The sequence below is a fragment of the Myotis yumanensis genome, unplaced genomic scaffold (assembly GCF_028538775.1).
Source record: "Myotis yumanensis isolate MYYU_CA2020_CCGP unplaced genomic scaffold, mMyoYum1.0.hap1 SCAF_4, whole genome shotgun sequence".
Taxonomy (NCBI): Eukaryota; Metazoa; Chordata; class Mammalia; order Chiroptera; family Vespertilionidae; genus Myotis; species Myotis yumanensis.
The window spans coordinates 80666913-80689168 of NW_027223755.1; the positions used below are offsets into that span (position 1 = coordinate 80666913).

Sequence of the window (22256 nt, forward strand, 5' to 3'; positions counted from 1 at the left end):
GAGAAATGTATTGCCTGGGTATCCGGAGTCCTTCTCTAGGGGTTAAACCTGGAGAGTACCCTCTCCTGTCATTTGAAAACTGACGGAATCCAGTTTCCTCTCCAGAATTGCAACATTATACGTCGATAATCAAAAGCAGGCTGAGCTCTAAGGCAGTTATCTGCTATATGTGTCTTCCCAATGGAGGGGCATCAAGATGGTATCAGCTAACATGTTCCAGCCATGAACATATGAAAGAAGGTTTGGCTTGTTCAGTAAGTGAGTTGAATTCTCCCAAAATGAATTCTGTAATAAAACCAAGAAGGTGGTTTGTTTAACTTAAACTTTTCATCACACCTGTCTCCAAAAAGTATTCTAGGTGGCTTAATACAAGGCACAGACTCAGTAGGATTCCTAGAGATGGATCCTGGGAGTTCAAAGGTAGAGCTCCATAAGGAAGATACTTTTAAGGCTTGGGTTTGAATAGAAAGCTCAACTACTTAATAACCTGATGTGACTAAGACATTCCATACATAGGGTTTTTAAAGAGAGCTATATTACTATGCTGCCCTGATGTACTTACTGTTTGCTTGGCTACGAGGGAAAACTTGATATTACAATTAACCTTTCTATTTTTTTCCCTCTGTCTGAGTATTGTGAACTTCCTTTGTGGTATTTTAGTGATCAGACAGGATGGAGGGTGTTCTTAAAGATTCATGGCCAAGTCGGATGATGTCAGAATGAAGGGAAGGGATGGTCTTTATGGGGCCAGCAAGTCTGGCCCCGTCTGAATTGTTTGTCTAACACTTCACAAGTAGAATAGGAACCACTGAATTATTCATTTTCAAGTTGCCCTAAAAAAGGCACTTACGCTGCCGAAATGCAGACTTTTGGTGCCAGTGAGAGGAAGAGGAAGGATGCTGTCTTTCCTCTGAATGTGCTGCTGCCCTCGCTGCCTTGTTCTCCAGTTTCACTTCCCAGCCTGCAGGGTGAAGGAAACCACCAGCTCACTAAGTACAGGGCCATGGCGGGGGCAGGGGATTGTGGGCAAATACAATGAGGGCCTCAGAAGCCACAGGTGAGCTGAGCATTTAATTTGCTGGAGAAAGTCCAGGTGGAGGGGAAGGAGCTTTAGGTTTATGGGGAGCTGTGTAGTCAGAAAGCCTCTGGGTGTGGGTGTGGGTGTGGGTGTGGCAGGAGAACAGCCTGAGTCTGTAGACAGGGGCCCAGGGCCCAGGAAGTCGCCTTGGGCTTGGGTTTGGGCTTGGGCTTGGAGGTAAGGAGGAGAAGGGAGCTGAGAGTAGTAATAACTGGTATGCAATCAGAGATCTTTTTTTATTCTTAGTGTTAGCTGCTCTGTCACTAAACCTTTTCTTAACAGTTCCTACCAAGTAGTACTTAGGGGAGAAAGGGAGTAATTAGAACCCCTTACATTTGGAAGGGAAAAGCAGGGTTCTTACGCTACACCAGCTGCTCATGGTGGCCTTGAGCTTCTTTGACACTACTCCTCCCTGGGCCTCAGTTTCCCCACCTATGATACCTGAGCAGATTCTCAGGGAACGCCAGGGGCGCAGCCTCTGCACGCTGCAGGAGACGGTGAGAGACACAGGTGCCATGCTAGGAATCATACGATTCTCTTGCACAGTTGGTCACTTGATCAGCACCTTTTGGCTGTGGGCAGGGTGTTTACAGGGTAAAGCAAACAGAGGAAGGAAAACAAAATCTGAAAGGTGCTTCCAAGAGAGTGAACACTCAAACCAGGCAAGCCGTGCTCCAACCTCTGGAAGGATGTGCTGACAAATTGTACACTAAATTCGTGAAGGAGACTTTAAATACGTATATATTTATAGATGGTATAAAGCAGCCCTGCCAAAACCTTTTCTTAAATGTAATGAAGCAGCAAGCTCAGTCCTGCTGGTGCTGTTCTCAGCCCAAATTTTTGGCACAGTCTGTGCGGGCTCCCTGGGCACAGAGGCCCTTGGTGAAAGGTGGGAGGGCCTCAGTTTCCTCCATTGCCCACGTGGAAGCAGCTCCTGAAACCCCTTTTCTTGTGGGATGAAGGATGGGACGTGAGTGTCCCCTCCAGAATCCTTTTCCCTCCCGTACTCTGTTCTCTGCAAACAATCTTTTTCTGTATCAAAGAAAAACACCCACATGTGATTTTTCAATCACATTCTTCTTACAGAGAGGTGCTTTTCATGTATACTTTTTCCTCCCTTTGATGAGTGGGTAAATTGATATTCAGAGAGGTTAACTGTCTTGACTAAAATTTGTCAAGTACCGAGTCTCAGGCAGAGCTGGACTTCCAGCACTGGACGCCCCTCTCTAATCGGTATTCCTTCCCAGAGGCCTCCCTGCAGCCTCCTCCCAGGCACTGTTCTGCTCATCACCTCATTTCTGTGCAAACAGAGTACAGCAGTCAGCATCAGCACAGACTAGATAGTTGACGCATGGTGATAGAAGGATGCAAAACTACTGAGATGGCCTTTGCTTTTGTTTTTATCATCTCATACTTTTTTGTTTGCTTTTTATTATGTTAAATTTCCAACATACAATAGAGGATCCCAGGTGCCTCTTGTTCGGTTCCTGCCATTTCATGCATAGCTGATCCTGTCTCACCTGTCCCCTCCCCACCTCAGTTTTACCTTGAAGCTACTTTCAGAATCCTTTCATTTTACCTCTGAATGTTCTAGCATGTGGATCTTCACAATAAGACTCTTCCTTTTTAATATAGCCACAATACTATTATCACGTCAAAAACTAATTTCTTAATATCATCAATATTTAAATTTCTAACCACCCCTACACATCATAAATGGTTTTATTTTTTAATTTGTTCAAATCAGAAGCCCTGGCTGGGTGACTTAGTTGGTTGGAGTGTCATCCTTACACCAAAAGGTTGCGGGTTTGATCCCTGGTCTGGCTGCGTACCGGAGGCAACCAGTTGATGTTTCTCTCTCTCCCTTGCTCTCTCTCTAAAAATCAATTAAAAAAAAACAACATATCCTCAGGTGAGGATTTAAAAAAAATAAATAAATTTGTTCAAATCAGGATCCAGGCAAGATTCACATATTGTAATTGGTTGGTATGCCTTTAAGTCCCATTCATTTTAAAGATTCCTCTCCATCTCTCTTTCTTTTCTTTGTGATTTATTTGTGTGTGTGTAGCTGGTTCATTTGTCCTGAAGAGTTTCCCACAGTCTGGGTTGTGCCAACAGCATCCCAAGATGTAGCTGAGCATGTTCCTCTGTCCTCTGTGATTCCTGTAAGTTTGTAGTTGCATCTAGAGGCCTGATCAGATTTAGCCTGGAAATTTTTGGCAAAGGCCACTTCATGGTTGGTTATGGTTATCTTCTAATGGTCTCAGGTGTTGAAAATCAGCTCTGACCAGAAGAGAAAGTCTTGATTTTCACATGCGGCAATAATAATGAATATGCGCATGGGTCTTTGTAGTTTACAAAGTCCTATTCTCCTCCATCAATGTTCTTATTTTGTCCTCATGCCAGTTTCTTTGAGAAAAGTTGTTTTACTCCTCCCATGCACGTGGCTATCTAGCTCTAAGGTCTGCTCAAGGTCAGACGACTAAAAGGCACTGGGGGGGGGGGGGGGGGGGGGGGGCGGGGAATCCAGGTCTGTTTGCTCTGCAAGCCATGCTCTTGTGGTTCTCTTGACCAATAGTCACCAACCAGTGGTCCATGGACCACTGACGGTCTGTGAAGTCCAAAAGGTTGGCGACCACTGCTCTAGCCCACAATTTCCTTAATTTCGCCTCCAGTCACTCCATCCTACTTGTTACCCTGAGGCACTTGATTTAAGGAAAGAATAAGATTTTCACATCTAACTTTCACCTCGTTTTTAGAGCAGCAGTGTTAGAACTGTGGAGAAATGGCAAGAAGCATCTGAAGATTAACCCAGACACTTAACCCAAAAGGCTTTGGGTGGTCTCAGTAGCAAAATGAATTATGCAATCTCATGAGCTCATTCTCTGGCCACAGCTGTCCCATGTCTCTGACTAGGGAATGCTGAGGCCTGAGTGACAGTCACAGGCTCAGACTGAGGGTCATATTCTGGTGAGTGACTGGCCTCCTGGAGCAGCCCTGCTGGTTGGCATATGGGGAAAGTTAACTCCATGTGGGCTGTCGAAGACAACTTGGTTGTCAGCTAGACTCAGATAAACTAAAGGAGGATATTATTTATATCATTTCATGTAAATAAGTCAGCTAAATAAATAGCTAGGCAAAGAGAGAAATAGATTTTCTTATTTGAGATTGAAAAGATCAGAGTTAACTAAAATTGATTTTAATTGTTACTGTTGTATCTTTTAAATTGGCATAAAAATGAACAAATTGTGGTTAATTTCTGAGCAGGTAAAAGTGACATCCTGGCCATTTAACTGTCTCTTGACACGGTTTCATTTCCAACAAGAATAAAAACCGTAATTTCCAGAAGGTTTTCCCTACGGGTCAAGCTCTCCCACTGTCTTGCTACCCAGGCCCTGGTGTGATCAGGGAGGGGTGGGTCCACTCTGGAGTGACATGTTAAATGGGGGGCTTGGAAGGATGCCACACAGCTTCACCTCTGCCCTCAACCCCTAACAACTCAGAGGTGCCTTAACCCGGGTGGGAAATGAAAGACAGGACTGGTCATACAGACGAGGGTTGTCAAGAAAACCTTTCCCCAAATAATGGTTGCTCCTCCTCACCTCCCTCCTAACCTTCTCAATCAGAGTTTGCTGAGACCTAGTTTGTGTCCAGCTCTGTGTGAGGCATGAGGATAACAGGTGAGCCAGGCCAACTGCCCTGCCCTCCAGGACCTCACATTTGGACAAAAGGAAGCCTAACTCTTGGTCTTTAAAATACTTTTTTCCCCTCTAAGGCAGTTGTTGCCTTCCCTTTCAAAGGCTGTTAAAAGTGGTAAGAAAAGTGAATCATTTTCCTTCTGCAAAAACAACTTAGAGACTCTTTCCTTAAAAGTCATATTTACAATTTGACAAAATACCCCTGCCCACTTTTTGCTCTTTAAAATACCAGACAGTGAATTGTTGCTTGTCCAGAGCAGAGTGGACTTCGGGTAGCACAGATGTTAGTTTGCATATTTGATTAACCAGTATTTAATGGGCACCTGCTTTGTTCTCTGGGATTATAGCAGTAAATCAACAAGTAATCAATATACAAACAAGACTTTGAGACAGGAATAATAGTGCAATAAAAATAAAGCGAGTGGATGATGGGGAGTGAGGCTGCCAGGAGACCTTTCAGAGGATGGCCATGAGAGCTGAGACCTGGATGGTGACAGCAGCTGCCGTGGAGACCTCAACAGAGAGGTGGCCATGGGGGCAAGCATGGTGGCTTCAGGGAACAGAGTAGGACTCAAGAGACTGTGAAGAATGTTGATTGAGCTACAGAAGGAAATTTACACGGGATGCGTATTACTAATAGGCTGTAAAAAAAACACATCTGCAAGAAACAAAATGAACCTCAGTACAATGGCTCTGATGAGAAAGCAGTTCTGCACTTAGGTTTCTTTGTTGGGAAGGCTCGATTGTTTGACACGTGGGAAATAAAGCTGGAAAAGGAGGTGTTTAGGGGAGGTCATTCTGTAATCAGCTGTTGACCCTCTGCTTCCTGCAGAATCCTGGCCCACAGTGAGGATGAGAGGATCTTGACCCAAAAGCACTTTGGGTCTGACTGGGAGAGAGGGAGCCAAAAGAAGTTGCTGGAATCCACCAGCCCATCTAAGGCAGACTGGACTTGAACACTAACCCCCCTGGGAATGCATCCGAGGGGAGGATTAGTCCATGCCAAAGAGGCCACAGACCTCATGGGAGAGGAAGTGTTGAGAGATGCAGGCGGGGCTGGTGGAGGCAGCCTTGAGGAGCTCCCCCGGGTGCAGACACCAAAGGGCTGGCCTGCCAGGCAGTGGGATTTAGATTGTACAGGTGGGATATAGGTGTAGGGTTTTTTTAAGAGTAATATTGTCAAATCTGTGATAGCTCACTTTGTCTACAAAGAGAAGGAAATGCTATAAAAAGTGTTTTGTATGACTTCACCTGACAAAGATAAGACAAATAAGGTCAATCCCATATATAAATATTTATGAAAAAATACTAAATAAAATATTAGCAAATAGAATTCAAGAGGACATTAAATGTGTAATACACCACAACCAAACGGGAGCAGATAACTGTCTGTATAATTTACCACTTTAGTGGGTCAGAGGAGAAAAACCATTTAATTAGCTCCATAAATGCTTCAAAGGTACTTAATGAGATCAATATCCATCTTTTATTAAAGAGTCTTAATAAAATAGGAACAGTTGGATATTTCATTAACAAAATAGGAACATAGATATTGAAAGTCCAAAATCAGGAACATGCTTAACGGTGAAATTTCCGATGCGTCGCCATGAAAGCCAGACATCAGGCCAGGATCCCCTCTGTCACTCTTGCTGTGATGTGGTCTGGAAGAGCTGATCAATGCCATCATCCCGGAGGAAGAAATCGGAGGCATAAAAGGGACCTGTCATATGTGCAGATGAGGGCACAGGGTATCATGAAATCCCAAGAGAGCACCCACAAAGCTGTTACAAGTTTAAAGGCACCCACCATGGTGTGATTTCTTTGTCTAGAACAGGGGTGGGCAAACTTTTTGACTCGAGGGCCACAATGGGTTCTTAAACTGGACTGGAGGGCCGGAACAAAAGCATGGATGGAGTGTTTGTGTGAACTAATATAAATTCAAAGTAAACATCATTACATAAAAGGGTACGGTCTTTTTTTTTTTTTAGTTTTATTCATTTCAAACGGGCCGGATCCGGCCCGCGGGCCGTAGTTTGCCCACGGCTGGTCTAGAAGGTTGTTGCTCTCTCAGCCCCGCTATTCTCTGCCCAACAAACTTGTCTTCATCCTCCAGATGCAGACCATGCCTTTCCTCCACGACACTCTCCCTCCTCATGTTTGCAAAGCCCTTAGGATGTGCAGGTGTATGGTCAGTGAACTAGTAATAAGGCAAATACCAGTGCTACTAAGTAAGCACTGCTGTCTCCACTTGGGACATTTGCTTCCCCATCAGCTGTAGCACATAGTAGGTGCTCAGTAGGATTGAGCAGAGACTGCCCCTCCATCCCCGGCCTAGTCTGTGACCCACATCCATGGGGTGGTTCAGTGCCTGTGCACAAGGAGGGCACAGTGCCACCTCCTCCGGGTACAGTCCTGTCTGGCTCTCGCATGTGACTCAGACCAACCTTTCCTTGCGGTGAGATCAGACTTCTGCACTGTGCCCAGCTCCTCATCTGTGTGCCCAGGCGAGGACAGAGAGAGATGGCCTTTCCTGAGGACGCCCACCCCCATTAAGGGGTTCTAGACCCACAGCCAAGAAACCTTCCTCAGTGCCTGACTCTCTGGCCATCTCCTTTTCCTAGTGCTCTTTCTGATGCTGGTCCAGTGAGCCCACTGTGTCTCCTCCACCTCCTTTTACCAAGAGAGCCTGGCCTGGTGTGTAACTTGTCAGGAAAGCGGTCACCTTCCTGACAGCTGAGGCTGTCAAATGCAGCATCCAGGTGGAAGGGGGAGACTTCACTTTATTACACATACGGGAGCTTTTTGTCTTTTAATTTTTAAAACGGAAGATTAATCGTTAGCTATTTCTTCTTTTGATGCTCAAGAACTTTATAATCTAGTATTGAGACTTTCAACTTGGGTCCAAGAAGACACACTGATCTTTGAAGGCCGCCAAGGACACTTCTCTAACTGCCTGTAGATATACTTGGTCTAACAGATCCTGATGACAGTATGAGTGTTTGGGTATTGAAATATGCACCAGCCTTGCCTTGGTGCCATCCCTTAGCACTTGGGGGGCTAGTGTGAAAGTAAACACGGAGTTCCCAGTGTGGATATAATCTCCCTTCCATCCACCTTGACCACGTCCTTTCGAGTTCCTCATAAAAATTGCGTGTTAGTGCAGAGAATACCCTGAAATGATCCGTAGGAAACGGACTGGATAAACCAAATGTTCTAGGCCAAGCTGAAATTACTCGCTCTTTGAAGTCGGAGTGGAACGTAATGCCGTGCAGGTTAATAGATCAGTGAGAGCTGTTTTGTCAGCTCATAAAAAGGTGAGAGAACTAAATTTTTATAATAAATAGTTTTGCTGAGCAAACAATATGTGCTGTTATTATGGACTTTGGAAAATAAATGATTTTAGATTAATGTCAGGCTCCAGATCCTGATGTGGTAGTTGGGCCTTCAAAATGAAAAGAATGAAAAACCTTCAGAATATTGTTGACACTCACTCAATGAAAGCACATGGCATCTAATTCATTACTGCACTTTTCAGATAACATTTATAGTTGTAGTATTTATAGTTGTAGTATAACCTCTGGGCATTTTCGTGTTACTTATTGAGGGCAGTTTGTCTGGGAGCATTCATTTTGTTGGGAGGGCAGGCGCAGCAGTTTGGAGAGGAGTGCTTTGCACAGACTCAGTGGCGGTTGTGTTCTAAGATGCGACCAGCACAGACTATCAACGCCCCCACCATCTCCGTCCTCGTCCACAAGTGCCAGTGGCTGCATTTCCCATCTTCAAAACCCCGATCACACTGAAATATCTTTTTTTTTTTTAATATATTTTATTGATTTTTTACAGAGAGGAAGTGAGAGAGATAGAGAGCTAGAAACATCGATGAGAGAGAAACATCGATCAGCTGCCTCCTGCACATCTCCTACTGGGGATGTGCCCGCAACCCAGGTACATGCCCTTGACCGGAATCGAACCTGGAACCTTTCAGTCCACAGGCCGATGCTCTATCCACCGAGCCAAACCGGTTTCGGCACACTGAAATATCTTGATAGATATATTTTTGATCTTTTAAAAAGCATGCCCCTTGAAAAATGAATCACAAGCCTACAGACTTTTAAAATAATAGTTTGGCGTTTTCCCTGCCCACTGCTCCATTGTCTCCTCCTGTGGCTTCTGGTCCATTCTGTGAATGGGAGCTGCAGCCCCCCTGGGCCCTGCTGTCATCAGGATACCTGGTGCTGAATAGCCGTGCTTTTTAACAGCAGGGCTCAGTGTTGTCATTATCATTTGAAAGCTTTGGAAATCTGAGAGTTGCTCTTGTAATGAAAGGTAAGTGCAATAGTTGTTATCACATTCAATATTTTGGTCAGTTTAGTGGTTGCTTAGTAACTGAAGTTAAACTGACCACAAGATGGAAAAACTTGAAATTCACTTCCAGGGATTGCCTCAGACTGCCGAGAAGGCACCTTTCTGTTTAATTGTGACTAATTCTTTATAAGGGAATTGAAACCTTTTGGAAATAGTGCATTGTTTTCTGGATATTAGGCATACTAATGAGTATCCAAAACCACTCACTGTCTGAGGAGGCTCTTAAGCCCATCCAAGTCCCCTAAATCTGGTAGAATTTGTCCCCACGGGTCCCAGCCTTGCTGCCAGCTCTAGGTAAAGCCAGGCCCCTGGGAACCCCTCTCTTCTCTAGCCTCAGCTTGTGTCTGACCCTATACTGGCCCCTTGGCCAATGGCAGAGCCAGGCAAGGATTGAGCAGTGGATAAAAACAGGCAGTCACACCTCTCCCCTTTATCTCCAGATCCAGGATTGGGAATTCCCAGAGAATTAAAGGTGAAACTCTGACCAGAGGATCTTCCTGGTGGAGGAGAGTTATCAATGATTCCTCTGGGTCCTGGGATCACCCCCCCCCCCCCTCCTTTCTTCACTCAGCAAAATACATTGAACACCTGCTGTGTGTCTTTCTCCTTCACTTCATCCTGAGAGAGACAGCAGGGCCTGCCTCTCTGCCAGAAAGAGTAGCGGCACCCCCAAGGAAAGCCGAAGAAAACATCCCTCTGTAGGACAGACCGCCCCCCCTCCCCCCCCCCCCCCCGCAAAAAAAACAACAACAACAACAACAGTATGTGTGATCTGACAGGAATACAAAATAAAGCATGAGAAATGCACTCAAGAAAAGAAGGGAAGATAATAGCAACATAAAGCAAAAACAAGGAATAATTTTTTTAAGTGAATGAAGTAGGAATATGTATGAAAAACAGAATAACTAAACTAAGGAACAGAAGAAACAAGGTAAATTACAGGACCAATACAGCTGCAGTTGGGTCAAATTGAAGAACCACCCAAAAGCATCTAGAAAGGATAAGGAAAGGTTGAATGATGTGGAGGACAGAAGTAGATGTACAACCAAATCCAAATAATAGTTCCAAATAAAGCAGAAGAAATATGTCAATGACAGATAAATTAGCCAGAAGTAAAGGAAGATGAAAGTGCTCCAATTCACCATAGCTAAGATCTGGAAACAGCCTAAGTGCCCATCAGTAGATGAATGGATTAGAAAACTGTGGTACATCTACACGATGGAATACTATGCTGCTGTAAAAAAGAAGGAACTCTTACCATTTGCAATGGCATGGATGGAACTGGAGAGCATTATGCTAAGTGAAATAAGCCAGTCAATGAAAGAAAAATACCACATGATCTCACTCATTCATGGATAATAGAGATCATTATAAACTTTTGAACAATAATAGATACAGAGGCAGAGCTGCCTCAAATAGATTGTCAAACTGCAGCGGGAAGGCTGGGGAGGGTTGGGGGGCAGGAGGGAGGGGGGTAAGAGATCAACCGAAGGACTTGTATGCGTGCATATAAGCATAACCAATGGACATAAGACACTGGGGGCGTAGGGGAGGCCAGGGGATTGTCAAGGGCAGGGGGAAAAAAAAGGACACATATGTAATACCCTTCGTAATACTTTAAGCAATAAAAAAATTTTTTTAAAAAAAAGTGCTCATTGAGGACCCAACAGGAGTGACTAGGAAAAAACCCTCGCCAAGGCCCACACTCAGGATCTCTGCTCACTCAGCCAGGCCCTTCCCCACCCAGCGGCTGGGTCCTGCAGCCAGTTCCCCTCATCTGCTCAAGAGAGACATGAGACGCCCTGACCGGTTTGGCTCAGTGGATAGAGTGTCAGCCTGCAGACTGAAGGGTCCCAGGTTCGATTCCAGTCAAGGGCATGTTACCTTGGTTTCGGGCACATTCCCAGTAGGGCAGTGATGGCGAACCTATGACACACGTGTCAGAGGTGACACGTAAACTCATTTTTTTTTATTTTTCTTTGTTAAATGGCATTTAAATATATAAAATAAATATCAAAAATATAAATCTTTGTTTTACTATGGTTGCAAATATCAAAAAATTTCTATATGTGACACGGCACCAGAGTTAAGTTAGGGTTTTTCAAAATGCTGACACGCCGAGCTCAAAAGGTTCGCCATCACTGCAGTAGGGGGTGTGCAGGAGGCAGCTGATCGATGTTTCTAACTCTCTATTCCTCTCCCTTCCTCTCTGTAAAAAATCAATAAAATATATATATTTTAAAAAAGAGAGAGAGAGAGACGTGAGACACCACCTATAGAGTTTTTTCAGGTATTCAACAGCTAAGTGTTTCCATCCTTCTCTTGTAAAAACACAGTACTGGCAAGATCTGCAGGAGCCATGTCTATATGTGCCCCTCCCGTAGCCCTGCCCAGGGCCAGGAAACTTGTAGGTGTCGGAAATGTTCATGGCACGAGAGTGAATGAATGAATGATTCCAGTAGCCAGGGAAATTTGCCAGGTATATCTGGACTTTGTAAATACATATGAATAACTGTTTGATTAAAGTACAAAATTGTGTTTAAACGTTATGATTTGCCTTAAGAAGAGTGTGTTCACTTTTTATTTCATCTTGTACCCAGTGGAATTGGCACTTCATCAGCAGGTTGTCAAGATAGCAGCTTTCTGTACTGACTGTCAGGTATCCTTTTCTGTCCTGTTTTAGACCCTTCACACCTTTAATTATTTTTTTATCCTTTGTCGTCATTAGACTATCTTTTCTTTGGCAGAGCAGTTTTTTTGAAATCTTGGAGGTTTCCGTTTCAGATGATGCGGTGAGATGTTTAGTAATTTAAGCTGCCCGCCCCCCCCAACCCACCCCCTTTCACTTAGTATTTTCACCAAAGAGGCCCAGTTGGGGTGTTTGTCTTCCAAAGACACTGCCTTCTTCACGAAGTCATCCTAAAAATAACTTCACTTAACTAGGACATTTTATGAATTGTTTCAGACTTTTCTCAGACCAGTCTGAAAGCAGGATACTATTTCAAACAGATACAATGAGCCTTGAACCCGATCACACACAAGGCATCTGTTACCCCGTCCGAACTGCGGGAAGTTGATAAGATTGCCTCAAATCGCAGCGTGCGGCTAAAGGCTAAAAAAGCTTTGGGTGCAGCAAACAGCAAAACCGACCAGCCAGGGACTGAATATAGAAGTTTGGGGCAGTGACTTGCCGGGGTGCCCAGTTCTAACCTCCCATAGACTTTCGAAATTGACCACACCCTTCTCAATAGGATTCTCAGCATTATTTTCTCTCTCATTATGTTATATGTTGGAACCATATTATTGCCTTCAAATTACTCAAGGAAGTACTTTCAAAACAGAAAAAAAGGGACCTGGAACTCCCTGTGTGTGAGCAGGCCAGATGCTGGTGGTGAACTCAGGTGGTTTGAAGAGCAGACTGCAGAGTCCCCGACTTGCATTCCTATCCTCTCCTCCACTTCTCGTGTTTCTCTCAGTCCTAGCAAACTTCTACTCATCCTTCAAAACCCAGTTCACATGCAATCTCCTCCAAAGCCTTTTCAGATTCCCTCTCCCAAGGAGAATTCATTTCTTGTTTTTCCAGACTACTCTGTTCAGAGTTCTATTCAATCTTTTGGCAGGACACTGTACTTTATCTTTTTATGATTCTCTCCCTGACAAGATCAGGAGCACCTCAAGGGCAGGCCTACCTCCTCCCAGTGAGCAGCGGTGCCCGATCACAGGACTGCATGACTCTTCTCTCCCCCTACACTGGGGACTCTACCTGGAATGTGTACCTATAAGTCATTCTGCCAAGTTCAGAACTGTGGGCACCCCGGAGCCTGGCTGGCTACTGACTAACACGCTCTCTTCCTCTCGTCTCCTAGGGCCGATGAAATTGAAATGATCATGACGGACCTTGAAAGAGCAAACCAGGTAGGATGCTTGATGGCTTCAGGGATAAAATCATATTAGCATAGCCATTTGTCATCTTGGAAGATGCTTCTCTCTAAGTTAGAAGCCAGTTATTCTTGTATTTTTTACATACAGCTATCAATGTTAACACTTCTCCTGATGTCATGAGAAATACATGAAAAGTCACAGGCAAAGTCTTTGATGTGACCCAAGCATCCCAGACACCCCCTGGTTGGTGATGGTCCACTGGGAAGTGGCTCATACCCGCCTCTGTCCATGTGGCAGCCATTATGCTGCAGAGAAGTCTTTATCACTCCCCTCTGCTGGGTGAAGTCACTTGTCTGGAGAGAGCCTTCAGCGGTCAGCCCCCTTTTGGCTGGTACTTAGTTGGCACAGGTGCCTTTCAGGAAGTCCTCAACAGTGTCTGGCACAAAATAGGCACACGGTATTGGTGGCTCTAAATGCTTAGCTGCCTGGAAAATTTGGCCACCTGTAGAACCCCTTCCTTCTCCTAGGACTCCGTAGAACAATAAAATATTTTTATTCAGCAAATGGTCCTGCTGCTTTGGAAAGAAAGGGCTCTCCCCATTTATCTTCTCTATTTGTGGGAGAAATAGCCAAAGCCATGATGTTCCTCAGCCCTAGACTGCACAGGCCATGGCCTCCCCAACACTCAGTTTGACAGCTGGGCAGCCACAGCACAGGAAAGCATGGTGCTGTGCCTCTGTGGCCAGCAAGCACAGCCCCCACAGGGTGAAAGTCCTTTCTGGGTCTCTGGTCGCTGCTTCCCACCTTCCACAAGCTCCATAGGGTGCCCGCCCCTTGGCTGACATAGCTTACCCAGACCAATAAAATCATCCTCAACTCTGATTAAAATGTGAAGGTCAGTTTATGCATAAGAATAATCCCAGGATGTGTGAATTTCTTCTTTCTTAACCCTTTGAATGCCAACCAATATCCTAGGAACTATGCTAAAATTGCCAAGGCATTTTGAGTTAAGGTTTTTAAATTGTTTTTCCCACATAAAGAGTGAACTACTAGCATCTAATAGTGACACTGCAGGAGGAGCGCGATAGCACTCCCCGGCACTCTAGGGGTTAAAGGAAAACTTTGTGGGTTCTGTATTGTATCCCCAGAGTGACCACTGAGGACCTTGGGCCTGGCCCATAGAAGGCGCTCAGTAGAGATGCATGGAACGAAGCGCCTGAGATAGCGTTACCACATGTAGTTATCCTGGTAATAGTAGAAAGAGCTACCAATTCTTGAGTAACTTATTTTGCGCTAAGTTGCCTGGCTCTGTTCTAGGCATCTCACATGAACAGAGTCACTTAAACCTCAGTGCAGCCCACTAAGATCAGTGCTGTTATGATCCCCATTTTACAGATGAGGAAACCGAGGCAGTAGCTGCACATTGCAGAGCCAGGCCTGGAGCCTGTGCTCTTCACCAGCACACTAGGGAACAGGCCACAGAACAAGGGCCCCCTTTGCCTTTCTTTCAAATGGTCTTGTTTCCCACGTGCCCCCATTCACTCAGCTCCTTCTGTAAAAGCACTGCTTCTGCTTCACCTCCCAAAGGTGCTTAAGTATTTATTTACCTTTACTTATGAAGCTAGTTGACTTTGGGTCTCTGTTTTTACTCAGCACCACTCAACTTTGCAGAGACCTGAACTCAAAAGTAGTTACTGGAAGGTTCACCGCCTCTGTCACAGGATTGCCATTTGCGTTTCTCAAATTCCCACCCATCCACTCTCCCCAGTCTGGGGGTGCCTTCTCTTTGGATGGCACTTTGGGATAAGCTCTGATTTGTGCAGCAGGTAACCTTATTCTGTGAATGTCAAATGCAGGCTCTGAGGCAGTCCCAGGTACTACAGAAGTTTGGCCAAGTTGATGCAATTCTCAAAGAGCTGAGGCCACCCAGATAGGTCTCAGTCCTAGAAGACAGCAGGCAGGGCGATAGAGAAGGGTGCCACCTCCAAAGTGACACTTGGTTCATTTCCCAACTCGGTACTTCCTGCCTGTGCAGTCTCGAACAAGTCTGTAAGCTACGACTTGCATTTCTCTTCTTTTTTTTTCTTTTTTTTTTTTTTTAAAGAAAAAAAGATGAACTTTGAGGACATTATGCTAAAAAATCATAAAAAGACAAACACTGATCCCACTTACATGAAGTCCCTGGAGTAGTCACATTCACAGAGATTAGGCCAGGCACTGGGGGAGCAGAGTAGGGAGTTGTTTAATGGGTGCAGAGTTTTAGTTTGGAAAGATGAAAAGGTAGTGGGGATTGGTTGCCCAACAGTGTAAATGTGCTTAATATACTAAACTATATGCTTAACAATGGTTACGGTGGTAAATTTCATGTTATATGTATTTTACTATAATTAAAATTTTAAGAAATTTTTAAGTGAGAAAAAGGGAGGGAGGGGAATGCTAACTAGTTCTTCCTTTGCAAGATTGTTTTGAAGATTAAAGGTAAAATGCCTGGGTAAGAAGTGGGTGCTTACATAAATATTCATTCTATAGTTGCTAAAGAAGCACAGGTTTGGTGGGAGAATTATAAAGCCCTGTTCTGGGGACATGCCAGCATGGTGGGGTGGAGAGAGGCATAGGAGAGCTCTAACCAACAACTCAGGGTGAGTTACTAGCCTGATGTGGCTGCCAAAATAAATCATTGCAGCCTGAGGCTACATTAATAGAAATAGTTTCTAGAATAAAGGAGGTGGTGATTCTACACCTGCAACAATTAGTTCATCCCCAGGGAATAAGAATTGATCCTGGAACTCACACTGTAAGGAAAGCAGGTACATGGAGTTCATTCAGAGTCCCCTCTGTGGCCAGGACAGGGAAGGGACCCTAACACAAAAGACACCAGGAGGTTTGAGGATATTCCTGATCTTTGGGGAGCAGAGAGAGACGACAGAGGGACTCGACACCAAGCTCCAGAGGAATAATTTCAGGAATGTAGGATGCTAAAAGATTACACAGGGGAAGGCCTAGTGCGGGGACATGGTAAATTGTGTCCTTGTAGCTCCTCAGGGCTGGCCAGGAGAAGGGGTCTGGTTGTTTCATGGCTGAGTTCAGAGGCTGGTGGAAGGGAGTGAGCTCCCTGCACCAGAATTGTGCAGGCCAATACTGGCCAACCCTCACTGAGAATATGAGATGGGGCATCAGACAGAGTATGAATGGACAGAAGGATTGAACTAGGTGGCTCAGTGGGTAGACAAGGACGACTCACAAGGAGAAAAACTCCCCAGGGAGGCATGAGGACGCATTCAGGCAGGCAAGGAGGGACATGATGAGCTCTGGGTGTGTAGGCCATCCCATAAGCCAGAACCATGAGGTTCAGAGAGGGAGAGTGGGCCTATAGCAAGGGATCCAGCCAGGTGTGTGGAGGACCTCATCCCGAGAGCAGTGTGGAATCATGGGTGGAAGTAAGATATCAGATGAGTCCTAGAAGGATCACTCTGGCTATACATTGGAGAATGAATGGGAGTAGAAAGACCAGAAGCCAGGGCAGCAGTAAGCAGCTGTTGTGATAGATCGAGGCAAAGAAGACATGGGCCTGAAGTGAGGCGGTCCCAGTGGAGCTGAGTGGAGGTGGAGTGGGCAGAAGGAGGTCTACAGAGGGCCACACACCAGCATGGGCACAGCCAGACATCTGGTTCAGCCGCCTTTCCCATCCCCATCAGGGGAAACCCCCAGGAGGAGCAGTTTACTAGTTCATTGGCATTTAACAGTATTTTTGCACAAGCTTTGTAGTCACGGTGTTCTGCTGAGACCTGCAGCTCTATTTTATTGCTGAAGTGCTTTTGCGTCTGGTGTGGAGAAGTAGAAGAGCGTCCACTACCGACCATCAGTTAGGTCCGGTCTCATTTGCACCTGTTTGTTAAACTTCAAGGCACTTGCATTAATACTGTCGTAATTGGTGGCAATAAAGGTTCAGAACCTTTGAGACTTCATAGGAAATAAGAAACCACAACTGTGTACTCTCCAACCACATGAAACACTGTCTGTGGGCCTAGTGACTGGGTTGGCTTCTCTGGCTGCGCCTCCACCCGCCCCTCCTTTCAGAGCAGCCCCAGCAGGGCGGGAGGATGTTCTCTCAGCGAGTGCTCCCCCTCCTGCCACCTGCCTGATGGTTAAGGAAGAGACTATCCTAACAGAAGACCCTCTCAGGTGGTGGTTCAGTTGGAAACCACAGTTTAACTCCATTAAGGAGGAGGAGTCAAGATTGAGAGAAATGCAAAGAGAAAAAGAACTCAGTGCAAGGCGTGGTATTTTCTTTGACCAAGGTTTCTGTGTTCTGGTGGGGAGTTTGAATCCCAGATCTCCCGTTTCCCACCCATGTGGCCTTGAGCAAATCCTGTCTCCCAGCACATGCTTCCCTACCTTTAGACTGAGGTAAGCATTCACACCTCTGAGAGTTCCCCCACCCATCAAACCCCCAGTCATATAACAAATAGTTTTGAGCACCTGCTGCGAGCAGGCCCTGCTGGAAGTGCTGGTCTCACCTGGGCTCTTTGCCAGTAAGTTGGCCATGTGTGCACCCCTGGTCACTCCTTGGGTCTCCTGGGGACATTGGTTTCTTTGTGTGATAAATTGGGCTCCCAGGTCAGGTGGGCCTCAAGACATGGAGAGAGAGAGAGAGAGTCCCTAGGGCAGGAGGAGATAGGGAAATTGGCTCCTCTGGCTTTCCTGAAGTTGATTCAGGCTGTGACAAGTAAGGTTTACATGGGTAGCCTTTGTAGTTCCAGCGTTCAGCCTGGCTGACCTGAGAAAGAAATCCAAACCAATGCGCGCTGAGTCCTGGAAACATGGGCAGCAGGTCTATCCGGGGACTTTGGTTGCCAGTGCAGGGCTACATTTATTGGGACACATGGCAATAAGCTTCTTAGTAGAGCTTCCTCACCTCTCTCCTATAGAATCACTGAAGTGGGGTCACCTCAGGCTCTAGCTTCTCTTTTACTTCCAGCATTTACTCTCACTTCTCAGAAAAGTAAAGAAAGTGAGCAACAGCCAGCAAGCGGAATCTCCGGGAGAGCAGCTCAGGCAAGGCGCTGTTCTTGTCATGGGGTGGCCACTAAACCACACCCAGCGCTGTCACCAGCTGCCGGTGGGAGCCCTGGCTTTGGTCCCCAGGCTCTGCCTCTGGAGGGACAGGGGAGGAGGGACCCCACCAGTGAAAACAGAATGGAGTGTCTGCCTCATAGCAGCCACATCTCTGTGTCTGAGGTTCCAGATAAGAAAACAGCACCAAAGTTTTCCATCTCCTGCCATTGATTCCAATTCTAGAAACAACCAGACTTTATCTGATAGGTCTGTGGACAGTGGGAAGATGGGAGACCCCAGAAACAAGTGACACCACGGTGCCGACCCGACATAGTACCCCTTTCTGCCTCAGCTGCCAAAGACGGGACTAAATTTACAACTACAGAATCTCCCTCTCAGCCACTCTCAGTCCTGTTTCATTTTCAGTTGCTCAGCTTTGTCCATGTTTGGCTGCACAAACCACCTCAACTCATTTTTTTTTATTGTTTTGTTTTTTATGTACTCAAGGTATAAAGCCTAAATAAACAATACATATTCTAAACAATCACAAAGCTGCATGGAGTAGCCAAGCCAAATGTGATTAGCGGCTGTGACCAGCATGGAAAGGTCACAGCCACTCTGTACATGAACTTGGAAACGGAATGAAGTACAGCAGCTCTGGAAAAATTATGCAAACCAAGGGTGAAATCATCAACAGCTAGATCCCTGTTCTGTGAGCCACTGGCCTTTGATGAGACAGCACTCTGCTCTGAGCAGCTAAATGCCTGCATGAGATCCTGGTCGGGGACCTCCTGCCCAGGCTGCCGAGCCCTGGTGGTTCCGAAGCACTTCGGAGCCAGCATTGCCAGACAGGGTGGGCAGTGATGCTGCCGCCTGGCTGCTACCAGAGCACCTCCTCCACCAGGCTAAGAAATACTTTTCCTAGGCAACGAGACTACAACTGTGTCAAAATGCACCTTATTCCTGGCAAAGTCATGGAGACATTATGCCCAAGGGTTTAGCTAACTAGAAAGTGAAGAGTAAACTTTCCGTAATAGGACATGTTTATCAGAAGAAACTTGGAGTGGCACGTTTAGATATAACCTTGGGAAATCTTTCTCACTGAAAAGACTTTCCTGCAGTTAGCATGAACTAGAAATCACCTTGCCATCTTCGCCACACGGGCACATTGCCACCTTTCCTGGTGGGTGCTTCTAGAGCAGCGGTTCTCAACCTGTGGGTCGTGACCCCTTTGGGGGTCGAACAACCCTTTCACAGGGGTCGCCTAAGACCATCGGAAAACATGGATAATTACATATTGTTTTTGTGTTAATCACTATGCTTTAATTATGTTCAATTTGTAACAATGAAAATACATCCTGCATACCAGATATTTACATTATGATTCATAACAGTAGCAAAATTACAGTTATGAAGTAGCAACAAAAATAATTTTATGGTTGGGGGTCACCACAACATGAGAAACTGTATTAAAGGGTCGCGGCATTAGGAAGGTTGAGAACCACTGTTCTAGAGTCTCTGGAGCAGAGAGGGAGGGAGGCAACTCCTGAGCACAGACAGACCTGGCCAGGCGCCGTGTGAATTAGATTGAGTGCAATTCCAAGAGTTCCTGGAGAAGCAGGGCAGGCGGCCACCAGCACCACCCTACAGAAGTAACTGCTCTTGGGAATATCCTAATTTGTCTGTAGGCAGAGCAGATAGATTTGTGCTGCCGTCACATGATGGGATAAAGCTGCCGGCCTGTTCTTATACAACAAGATTGATCAGCAAGTACTGGGGCAGGCTAACTTCTTGTTTATCTTTTTCAGTCTTTCTTAGCAATTAGTAGACCCATAACGTCACACCACAAAATGAGAAAACACATGAAATAGCCCTGCTCAGCCAGGCTTTTCTCGTTAATCTTTTCTATTAGCAGAATGTAAGTCTGGTAGAAAGAATGGGCACGATATTTCTCAGCCTGCGTGTCCAATGTGAATTAGCTACCGTTTCTCACCCACCTTAGAGTTTCATCTCATTGTAATTGTAAAATCAGGACAAGCCCATTAATAAAACCTTTCTGAATGAGCTCTATGTACCGTGCACTTCTGCAGATGTTAATCCTTGCGAAGTCTCTGAGAGCGAGGCGGCGTTTCCATTTTGGAGATGGGAAGGTGGAAGCTTAGTTAGGTAACTGGCCCTGGTCCCTCTCTCCCCAAATACCCAACCTCTGCCCACTGCACCACAGTGCCTCTCACGTGGCAGACACTAGGGTGACCTATTCTTGCCATTCAGTGGGAAATCCTGATTGGCTATCCAGTGGCATTGGTTTCCTTGGCTGGGAATTACATGCAAATGATAGAAGTGTTTACTCATTTCTCTTGGACCTCCTTCCTGTAGTCAGCTCTGTTCCTCCCCACCCCCAGTGGGCCTGGCCACCCTCCTGCCTCTGGCCCCAAATTGGCTTGCTGGCTGGAATGGCAGCATCGGCATTAGAAACCTTTGTCGGGTGAAGGGTTAAATATGTTGAAATAAGCCTGGCCCTCACAAAAGAAGTGGCATTTACACCCTGTACATTTATGGAAATACTTGCCGAAGGAAAACAACCACAACATTGTGCATGTTTTTAGGAAGAGAATGGCCAGAGTGTCTTTAATTCACTGTTTACCCGTGAGAATTACTCCCAGGAGTAATCCTGCAATAAAATCTTCTTGGTCTATGAGAAGAGAAAGAAATTGAATCAAAAGACTCCATTTCCACTTGTATTTATTCAGTCTGGGAAATTCAGTGGGCCGGAGCATTACTATCAGCAGGGGATTCCTTGCTCCTAGCGTTAAATTACTGTCATAATCGCTCAATTATTTCTTCCTTGTACTGTTTAAAATAAAAATCCATCACATTCTATGTTTTTTTCTAGCATTTATTAGGTTGAGTGTTTAGGAAAATCAATTATAGTCAGTCAGGCATGAATTGATGAATGTTCTTGTAATAATTGTCAGTTGTTAAACTGAATGTACTTTCTCTTCTCACCCTTTTCATTTCCTTCAGAGGGCAGAGGTGGCTCAGAGAGAGGCGGAGACCTTAAGAGAGCAGCTCTCGTCAGCCAACCACTCTCTCCAGCTGGCCTCGCAGATCCAGAAGGCGCCGGACGTGGTGGGTAGCTGGGCCCTGTGGGGACTCTGTCTGCCTGGCATCTGTACCTCTGTTACAGCTGCTCTCTTCCTTTGCTTTTTAACGTCCCTTTTTGGACTGTTTTAAGCAATACTGCTGTCTTGGTGGGGAATGCTTTTAACAATTTGGGGATGGAACTTGTTAGAGTCAAAGGAAGAGTTTTGCTGATTCTGCGTCGATGCTCTGTGGTCAGCGTGACGCCCGCCCAGCGTGGAGGTGGAGACAGATCCCATCACCAAAGGGAGCGTCTTCCCAGCTAGGCTTGTGGGGTGGCGGCTGGCAGATGGGTGGAGATCTGAAACTGGAGCTTTGCCAAAATTACACAGGAAAATTGGAGGTTTGGTCTTCTCCTGAATGTGTTCTTCCAGAGTGAGAAAAATTTCATGATGAGCTGGGAAAGCCAAGGAGATAATAAGGTAGCACCCACTCTGAGTCAAATCCCCCAAATCTTGCCTAACGTGTAGGCATTCAGGAAGAGTAAGGCACTCATGCCAGTGCTTTCACCTCTTGGTTTTTCTAATATTAATAAAAATTTCTCTTAGCTGGAACTTTCCCAGCTTGGTTGAGGCGGCTTACAGCCATCGGATTCTAGACTCTTTCCTTCAGTGCTGAGTAGTTATATGGAGCAGCATCTAGTTAAGACCTGGATATGGGAGCCACACTCCTGGGCTCAGACCCCAACTCTGTGACTTTGGGCAAGTCACTTAACCTCCCTGAGTCTCAATTTCATCATCCGTAAAATGGGTTTTTACAAGGGTTTCAGAAATCTAAGCAAAGCACAGACTGGCACATAAAAGTCCTCAGGAAACCTTAGCAATTACTTTTATGTGGTTGGCATCATTATCTGTGATTCAGGAACCCTGGTTTTGAAGCTCAGTTCTGTCACTTTTTGTACACATCCAGGGAGTTAAACTTCCTAGACCTCAGTGTTCCTGTGTGTAGAGTGAGGAATAAGTGATCCTGAGGTACCTTCAGCTCTGACAGCCTATGATGAGTGAACTGCACTCACAGGTGTCCTTTTCCTTAACACA

At 45.6% G+C, this 22256-nt stretch overlaps 1 protein-coding gene across 11 annotated transcripts in view; it reads left to right on the plus strand.

Annotated features, from left to right (window-relative positions):
* CUX1 (cut like homeobox 1) overlaps positions 1-22256 on the plus strand; it is a 375359-nt gene that overhangs the window by 257532 nt on the left and 95571 nt on the right. For all 11 annotated transcript variants that reach the window (XM_070412732.1, XM_070412733.1, XM_070412734.1 and 8 more), the window contains 2 exons: positions 13008-13056; positions 21103-21207. In XM_070412732.1, the coding sequence (XP_070268833.1) occupies positions 13008-13056; positions 21103-21207 (154 nt within the window). The remainder of the gene's footprint in view (positions 1-13007; positions 13057-21102; positions 21208-22256) is intronic.